This window comes from Sorex araneus, chromosome 3 (genome assembly GCF_027595985.1).
Source record: "Sorex araneus isolate mSorAra2 chromosome 3, mSorAra2.pri, whole genome shotgun sequence".
Classification (NCBI taxonomy): domain Eukaryota; kingdom Metazoa; phylum Chordata; class Mammalia; order Eulipotyphla; family Soricidae; genus Sorex; species Sorex araneus.
In genome coordinates, this window is record NC_073304.1 from 214494436 (window position 1) to 214503342 (window position 8907).

The window sequence follows — 8907 nt, forward strand, 5'->3', positions numbered from 1 at the left end:
CGTTAGCAGCTGTACTCTCTCCCCAGCACCTACAGAGGAAAGTTTAGAGTGTAAGGGTTGTGTCCTGAAGTGAGTCACTTAGGAAGAACTACGTGTCCTACCTTTCTCCGTGAAGGCGTTTTGCAGTGGGGCGTGGGATATGAGGTTCAGGGCAGGAAGTGACGGCATGCCTTGCTGGAAAGCAGATTTGGGAAAACAAGTTTTAGGCAGAAAAGTAACTGTGGACCCCTCTCCTAACCCACCACTGAATTGTTACAAAGTTGTAGGGGTTACAAGTTGCTGCAAAGGATCAGGATTTGGGACTGGAGAGAACATCCCCAGCACCCAAGATGGCCCCTTGAGCACCACCAGGAATAATTCCTGAGGGCAGAGCCAGGAGTCACCCTTGAGCACTGCTGGGTGTGACCCAAAACCCAAGCAAAAAGCAAAAGATTAAGATTTGAATCCTGGGCATGGGGGTGGGGGACATTTAGGCAAATTGATCTTCATTTCCCAGTAGTTTAACGGGGTGGGAGTTTGTGGTAGGGAGGGTGATATGGAATCTATTTGTGTGAAGATTAAATGAGACCTAGGGCTCAGTGGTTTAATTAAACTGAGAGGCCCTGGGTTTAATTCAGGCACAATAAAATAATTCAAACAAGGGGACCAAATGGAGCCTTCATATTGACTGGAGAGGGTTTGTCTGCCCCAACAGTGGCCCAGGGAGTTTAAGATTTACTGTGTACCAGGGTGTCTATGAATCAGACAAACTCCCCACATGCATGGAGCTCCCAGCAGACTCGGGGCAGACTCGGGGGTGGGGGGGGGGAGGGGGCCGGTGTGACCAGGTTGAAAACCCAGCTCTTCCTCTTGCCAGCTGGCTGGCCCAGGACCAGATCTACTCTTTGCCCTCATTTCCCAAAGCCAACTGAACAACTTCCCCCGATTCATGGGGTGCTGGGGAGTCCATGAACAGGCACCTACAAAGTGCAGAGAGCCGGGCCACCTGAGATGCACGCAAGTTCAGTCTGCAGATAGCAAGACCAGGAGTCTCAGCAGCTGTCCCAGACAAGAGTTGTGCTGGATTCTGGCTCCGCGGGTGGCGTTCGGGGGAAGGGGTGGGGGGAGCCCTGGAGACAGGAGAGGAAGGAGGAAGCCGAGTGGCAGCTTGCTTAAGGAGCTGGGGCTTGGGGAGTTACAGACAGCGCTGCAAAGAGCAGGTTTGCAGCTTGAAAGGGTCCCCTTTGTCGATGGGGAAGCGTGGCACCCACGTGTCCTGTTACATGAAGACACCCTCACCCTGAGACTCCGGGTCATTCCTGGCTGAACCCTCTCATCTTCCCTCCTTCCTGGAACACGCCTCTGCCAGATTATGCCCAAACACTGCACTGGTTGGCATTTTTCAAGGAAAGGAGCAGCGGAGAGATTTAGGAAGCATCTAAGTTAGACCCAAGCCTGGGGGCGGGGGTGTGCTTACCTGCGCCCCCCTCCCCCTCACACACAGCCCTATTGTGACCCCCATGAGTCATGGGTGCCTAGGGTTGAACTTTGCCCAAGTTCTCCTGAGTGTTGTGCACACTTAGCCTTGGTAAAGGGTCCCGTGCAATGCTCAGTTCTTAGTACGTTCTAGTAAGTAGGGGTCAGTCACCTCCCTCCTCACCTCCAGGACAGGAGGGGACAGGGACGGACGTGTGTCCCGGAACGAGCTCCGAGGAAGCCGAGAAAGGAGGTTCTTCAATACAGCCCCGCTTGCAAAGGGGCAAACGGTCCTGTCCCCCAGCTCGGTGTTGACCGAACAGGGGTGTGGGAGACGCCCTCCCTCTCTCGGCGATCCTTCACAGGTTACAAAACCAGTAACCCGGGAAGGGTCCCCAAGGGCCGGGGCGGGGCGCAGGGACTCCGCCTGGAGGGCACAGGGCACCTAGCTACGCTCACGGGGGAGAGGAACAGAGGGACTGCCCTTCCCGGGCTGGCTCTGCGGGGCCGACCCCCGGGCTCGGAGCGAAGAACTTCAGGGCCGGAGGTGGGGCGCATCTCTGCAAAGCTGCGGGACCGAGCCCCGCCGGCAGAAGGCACTTGAGAAAGTGCTCGGCGCCCGCACTTGTGGGCGGGCGGGCGGGCGGGGACTCCCGTGGAGACCCTTGGCCGCAAGGAGGGGGCGTCCCCGCCACGTCCGCCCGAGGGCTGAGCCGAGTCCCGACCCTCTCGCCCCCCGGGCCCGAGCCCACCCTCGCGCGCTCCGCCCGAGCCTCCGGGGCAGCAGCCGGGAGGCGTGGCCTGCGGGCGGCCCGCCCCTTTGATGTGCGCCGGCGCCGCGCTGATTGGCCGGCCGCTTGTGACGTGCGGAGACTGCGGTGGGCCCGGGTGCTGCGGCAGCCGCAGCGCCAGCCGCGGCTCGGGCTCCGGCTCCCGGGCATTTAAAGGGGACGCGGCGGCAGCCCGGGGGGGATGGGGGCAGGTGGAGGGGACGGGCCAGACGCACATCATCCGAGGCCCCTCGGCACTGGACGTATTCGTGAGCTGGAGCCCAGAAATCCGGGGGCGGACAAGACACCGCGTCCCCTCCAATTCCCGTAAGCACCCCTTGCTCCATCCTGCGCCCAAATACCTCAGCCAGCCCCTCTCCCCACTCTTTGCGTTCCAAACTCGGCCGGGATAGACCTCTGCCGCCGCCGCTCTCTCCGTGAGTTCCAGGGCACCCGGAGGAAGGGGAGGACCAGGGGTCCCAATGTGGGGTGGGGGCCGCGTGGAGTTGGAGCGCGCTCCTTCGCGCGCGGTGCCGGTGGGGGAGTCCCCGGAGCGGAGGAGTGAGTCCCCTGCTGCTGCCCCACGGACGCGGTGCCCGGGTAGCCCTCCGTCCGGGATTCAGGTAAAGAGAAGCGACCGAGGCCCCCTGCTCCCCTCCACCCACGAGTCCTTCTCGACTCCCCGAACTGCGCACCCCCACCCCACCCCCCGCCCCGCATTGGGAAGCACCCGCCAGCTGGGGGTGTGCCAGAGTGCCTGCTTTCCAGCCACCTCTAAAAATATCTCTCCCCCCACTTCACCGGCAGCTGCCACCTCCCTGCCCAGCGAGGATCCCCAACCCAGCCCGTCCACCCCAGCAGAGCCGGCCCAAAGAGGGCGCCCGGTGGCTTCCCGAGGTGCCCAGGTCTTCCGAGTCCAAAGGGGTCTCCAAAGCGACAGGGAAAGTTCTGGCTCTGATTTTCCCAGGGACACCAGAGACCCCTAAACACTAATCCCGACTGGGTGCTGTGTGACCCTATCATGTTAGCTTGACCTTTCTGGACCTGCTTTTCCTATTTGCTGCTGGCAATGAGGACCATGGAGCATTTTTTTTTTGGGGGGGGAAAGGGAGCTTTGCAGCTTGGGGGTGGGTTAAAGCTGATCGCCAGTGACTGACAGAAAGAGACCTGGTCTGGGTCTGATACTGTGATTTCGCTGAGATCATCCCCAACTTCCACCCCCATCCTGCATATTTCCTGTCAGAAACTGTCCCCAAACTGTCATCTGTGCGCATCCATCCTTGAAGAAGGCCTATGCCCAAGGGGCCGGAGAGAATGTTCCGCAGGCAGAGTGCTTTGCCTTGCATGCTGCCAACCCAGGTTCGATTCCCGGCACCCTGAGTGCACTGCCGGTCCTGGCACTGAGCCAGGAGTAAGCCCCAAGCACTGCCAGGTGTGGCTCAGAAACCAAAACAAGACAGTCTACACCCAAACGCTTCCTACTTCCCTGAAGGTGCCACATCCCCAAGATGTTAGAAGAGAACCCTGGCGCAGACAGGAGGGCGGGAAAGGGAACAGAGAGGAGTGTGATTTGGGGAGGTGGGTCCCCCGTGGGCTGGAGCTAGCACGCAGGCTCCTGCCGTGCTGAAGAAGCCTGCTCACTTCCAGCCTGCAGAAACTCAGGCACCCCGTTCCCTCTTCTCCCACAGGCTCTGGGCTCCACGGAAGGCTCTGACCGCAGAAGGCTCAGAGGTGAGTAGACTTTTAGAACAGGTTCCATGGGGGCTCTGGGGGTGCTCTGGCTACGGGGGTTGGGGGGATCGTGCAGAGTGGGAGGTATATATATATGTGTGGAGTGTCCCAGGCTGGCCCTTTCAGTGTAAGGGCAAAGAACCCCAGGACACTTGGGCTTTCTTCTCTAGGGACAAAAAGAATTGGGCAACTCACCAAACAATACATGTTTGATGTCCTCAAATGCTATTATTAGGCGGGGAGGGAAGAAAGTAACTAGTCTTCGACTATGAGACGTGAGAAGTGTTGAGCAGGATTGAAAAGCAAGTGAATGTTCTACTGGGTGCCGGAGTCATCAGGCGGAGCAGTGGCTACTGGACTCCCGCTGTCTGTCCGCTCCTGGCCTGTCCGGTGCCCGTGGACGTGCGGCTCTGTCCGTGTTTGCTTTCACAGCGGGAGTGGCATCCCTGACCTTTCTCCTCCAGCTCACCCGGCCCTGGGCAGATAACGTGATATCAGCCGGGATACTGGAAGGTGTAGCTCCCACCCGTGAGGGCATGGGGACAACCCTCCACCCCCTCCCCCACCGCCTTTCCCAGCCTCCCTGCTATTGCCACCTCCTCCCCATCCCTCCTCCCCTGCTCCCCCTTTCTGCCCCCATCTCACCCTCCTCATTTGGCTTTGCCCCCATTACCCCTTCTCAACTCCACCACCAAAAGTTCTGGAAAAGGCCGAGCCCCAAGGCCTTTCTGGGGAAGGGTTTATTGTGGTCAGGGAGTGGGGAAAGGTGGCGGCCTCAGGATGATGACACAGCCAAAGACCCCCACACTCCCTCCGGCCGTGTCCTGCCCCTGGAATGACCCAGACTCTTCCTTGGGGACAGCAGACTCTCCCTGCTGTCCCGGGATGGTCTGGAGAGTGTCACCTTGACAAAGGCAGGGGTTTCCTGTGTCACCCTTTGTCACCACCAGAGGGCAGAAGCTAGCCAGACCTTTGCTCTCTGAGCTGTCCAACCCTGGGACTTGGTATCTGTCCCCAGCTGTCCCAGCCACCTCTGATGGCTCGTTCCACCTCAGGGTGGAGTGGAGTGGAGTGGAGTCCTTGTAGCTGTCGCGGTGAAGGTCCCACAAAGTCACATCCTGACGCTCTAGAAGCTCTGTAGCAAAGTCCTGTTCCAGCTGGCCTCCAGTCCTGGGCTGGGGGCACTGTCCGGAAACACCCATGCACCCCACCCCCCCAGCTGCAGCTCGTCCTTGGCCCCTATCTTTAGAGTGCCCAGGGGAGGCAAGGCTGTGTCCCTGGCACTCAGGAACCAGTTTTCTGCCTCGCAGCACAGCACAACAGCCTGGGGCAAGTGACTGACCTCCCAGGGCCCTACCCCTATGCTGTGCTCACAGTGCCCGGCGGTGAGTGACCATGCACGCAGGTGGTTTGTGAGCTGTGGGGTAGCGTGTCATGAAAGGCGCAGCGCCAGAGAAACCAGCCTGGGAGTGGACCCCGAGAGCTTTCCTGCCCCTGAGTGCTGGCTGTTGAGCAAGTCTGCGTGTCGCCCTGGGCCTTCAGCAGTTCACCTGTGATGGCCCCAGGGCTGGGGGTCAGGATGCCCATGGCAAGGGCCTGTGGTCAGCCAGTGCCCTGCCTACTCCGGGGTGGTCTTTCCTGAGCCTGGAGTGGTTCTCAGCAGTGAGGATGGAGCCCGGTGGGCGTTAGGGGGAGGCGCTGAGGCCAGCTGCCGGGGGCCTCCTTCAGTGGCCCTTGTGTGGTTGTCAGGCACTCAGGACGACGACTGCAGGCAAGAGGGCCCTCTAGGTGGTGCCGGGTGATGCGCCGTGATGAGCGGGTGTTTTCCAGTTGCCAGCATGCGGTGCCTGTCTAGGGTAAGTGGGTTCCTCCAGAGGTCCCTCGGGGTGAAGCTTTGGCCCCACTCCCACTGTCTGTCCATGGGGGGAAAGAGCCCCATCCAGCCCTTGGGAGGCTTTCCCACCCTTTCTCCGGAGCCCCACTCATCCCCAGAAGCTGTCATCACCCGGGGGTAGGAGTCCTGAAGTCCCCCCCACCCCCAACTCCAGAGTCCTTGGGTCACAGGTGGGTGTTGTGAGACCAGAGCAGAGGTGGAGGGGACAGTTGGGGTAGGGATGCCCCCAGTCCAGCTCCAATCCCCGCTCTGACGTCAGGACCTTGGGTCAGTCTGGCCAGGCGTGGTGGGCACTGAAGGTTTCCGGGTGTCAGCGAGGGCATTAGGGAATAGCCGAGTGGTAGGGCAAGCCTGGAGGGAAGGTAGTGTGGCTTGCACTAGTGACAGACAGGACAGAGATGTCACGCTGCTTGCCCGGCTCTGTCAGTGACCACCTGCGATCTTCTTGGCTCGCCTTTTCCTGTGCCCCCCCACTCGCCCCCAGGCCCCCCAGTCTTCTATATGACTGGCCCTACAGCTGTCCCCAGAGGGCCCAAGTGCACTGTCTCTCCGGATCCAGCTGGTCTCCCTGCCTTCCCACCCAGTCTGACTTCCTCCTGGCCCCCTCCTCCCTGCCTTTCTTCCTCCCCCCACCTCTGCCTTTTCTGTCACACCGCTCTCCTCTCCCTTACCTGTCTCCCAGGTATGTCGCAGCCTGGCGTGGGAGGCTCCTTCCTTCCCAAGTCCCTCTGCTTCTGCTGCCTGCCTGCTTCGGACCCTGGCAGAAACCCCACCTACTGACACCCTCCTGGGGAATTGGCAAGTGATGAGTGATAGCTGTCAGCTCAGGGCCCTCCAACCTTGGCCCCTCCCGGGACCCCTGTCCAGTGCCATCTGGATGGAAGCAGCTTCCAGAAGCCTTCCTGGGTCTCTTGCATCTGGTGCACTCACCTGGTTAATGATGCTCTAAAGACCAGTTGGCCACCACCAACCCCCCACGGGTGGTGGGAGCCCCCTCTCCAGATCTCAGGACCTGGCACCCACTGTGCACGCCAGGCTCCTCCCCCCGCCCTGGTGCGCCAGCCACGGGCTCTGCTCTGTCACATCCCCACCAGTCCCAGGGTCCCTGGCAGGCTCCCCCAAGGGGTAATCCCTGGGGGAACAGCTCCTGCTGCTGCTTTGCGCTCTCCCTTCCATGGTCCAGGGTGAGGAGAGCAGAAACAGGCACCCAGGAAGCGCTCGGGGTCAGGGGACTGTCCTGCGAGGGCTGGGGCGGCTGGGGCGGCGGCGGCGGCGGGCGGCGCGGTTCTCCTCCCGGCTTAACCAGCCTTGGGTCCTTCCCAGGTCTTGGAAGCGCCAGCGCCTCTGGCCCGCTAACCAGCCTCTCCCCGGCCGGCTCCCGCCGCGCCCCCTCTCGCTTGCCCCCTCCTCCTCCTCCTGGTCCTCTCCCCGCTCCCAGGACGGCGGGATGGCGGCGCAGGGCTCGCCGCGCTTCCTCCTCACCTTCGACTTCGACGAGACGATCGTGGACGAGAACAGCGACGACTCGATCGTGCGCGTCGCGCCGGGCCAGCGGCTGCCCGAGAGCCTGCGCGCCACGTACCGCGAAGGCTTCTATAACGAGTACATGCAGCGCGTCTTCAAGTACCTGGGCGAGCAGGGGGTGCGGCCGCGGGACCTGCGCGCCGTCTACGAGGCCATCCCCCTGACGCCGGGCATGGGCGACCTGCTGCAGTTTGTCGCCAAGCAGGGCTCGAGCTTCGAGGTGATTCTCATCTCGGATGCCAACACCTTCGGCGTGGAGAGCGCGCTGCGCGCCGCCGGCCACCACGGCCTGTTCCGCCGCATCCTCAGCAACCCGTCGGGGCCCGACGCGCGGGGGCTGCTGACGCTGCGGCCCTTCCACACGCACAGCTGCGCGCGCTGCCCCGCCAACATGTGCAAGCACAAGGTGCTCAGCGACTACCTGCGCGAGCGCGCCCACGACGGCGTGCACTTCGAGCGCCTCTTTTACGTGGGCGACGGCGCCAACGACTTCTGCCCGATGGGGCTGCTGGCGGCCGGCGACGTGGCCTTCCCGCGCCGGGGCTACCCCATGCACCGCCTCATCCAGGAGGCGCAGAAGGCGGAGCCCAGCTCCTTCCGCGCCCACGTGGTGCCCTGGGAGACGGCCACCGACGTGCGCCAGCATCTGCAACAGGTGCTGAAGTCGAGCTGAGGACCCGGCGGCCTGCTGGGTGGGGGGCGCCCGAGCCCGGACGGAGGCGGAGTGGAGGGTGGAGGATATCGATCGGGAAAGACAAACCTAGTTTTACGACTCCCTTTTCCCTTTTCGCTTTGGTCTGCCCCTCCCGGTACTTGAGGAATTCCGGGCTCGTCCGTTTGGGGGTGGGGGAGGGGGAGGGAGAGGGAGGAGAGAGTTCCGAGCAGCCCCTATCTATGCAGTTACCCCAGCTCGGCTCCCTCCCTCCCTCGCCTGGGTCGGGTCCCACCGACGCAGTCCTGGAAAGGCCTCATTATTTCCAAAACTGTCCTCTGCTGGGGCGGGAGGCTCACCCTCGCCCAGGAGAGGGGGGGGCGCGGCTCTCCCAGCTCTCACCGCACCCCGCAGAACACCCCACCCCAGCCGCCGCCTCAAGAGAACCCGGGTCTCTAAATGGAGACGACGCTGTCAGCCCACGGCCCCAGGCCTAGCTCCCGTTTCACCTATCGAGGTTCCTCCCCCTAGGATACCCCCTTTCTTGCCCTCGTCCTCCCGCACCCCCAGAGGAAAAAGCCAGAGGGAGCCGTCGCCTCCTGGTGGTGGAAGGAGGTAGCACATGGCCGGGCTTGGGTCCCACCAGCCACCGGCCTCCCAAACGCATCTGTCTCCTCGCACCCCAGCCTCGTCTATGCACCACGAGACCCACCGGGCACTTGACCAAAGTCACTCCAGCCGGCTGGGCACACCCCCACCCCCACCCCGCACCCCCTCCTCCCGTATGGAACAGAAAGCCATGTTTTAAAGCAGAGCCAGCGCAACCCAAGCCCCTCCTCCGTCTTTGGTGTTTTAAGAGCTATAAAGGAGGTGAAGGGGGA

At 62.2% G+C, this 8907-nt stretch overlaps 1 protein-coding gene across 2 annotated transcripts; it reads left to right on the plus strand.

The window, feature by feature from the left end:
• Positions 1-2332: 2332 nt before the first annotated feature.
• Positions 2333-8905, plus strand: PHOSPHO1 (phosphoethanolamine/phosphocholine phosphatase 1). Of its 2 annotated transcripts, none has more exons than XM_055132877.1 (5): positions 2333-2662; positions 3914-3956; positions 5706-5812; positions 6533-6648; positions 7174-8905. In XM_055132877.1, the coding sequence occupies exons 3-5, from the start codon at positions 5768-5770 to the stop codon at positions 8045-8047; spliced, it is 1035 nt and encodes a 344-aa protein (XP_054988852.1). In that variant the 5' UTR covers positions 2333-2662; positions 3914-3956; positions 5706-5767; the 3' UTR covers positions 8048-8905. The 2 variants fall into 2 exon arrangements, with proteins under 2 accessions (XP_054988852.1, XP_054988851.1); XM_055132876.1 differs by having other exon boundaries at positions 2333-2552.
• Positions 8906-8907: the final 2 nt, after the last annotated feature.

What these genes read in the sequence shown, in the direction of transcription:
- PHOSPHO1 (XM_055132877.1), top strand. Translation starts at nt 5,768, where the DNA reads ATGAGCGGGTGTTTTCCAGTTGCCAGCATGCGGTGCCTGTCTAGG. An exon ending in GCATGCGGTGCCTGTCTAGG is followed by an intron (nt 5,813 to 6,532) that starts GTAAGTGGGTTC and finishes CCTGTCTCCCAG; the next exon opens with GTATGTCGCAGCCTGGCGTG. An exon ending in GACACCCTCCTGGGGAATTG is followed by an intron (nt 6,649 to 7,173) that starts GCAAGTGATGAG and finishes GGTCCTTCCCAG; the next exon opens with GTCTTGGAAGCGCCAGCGCC.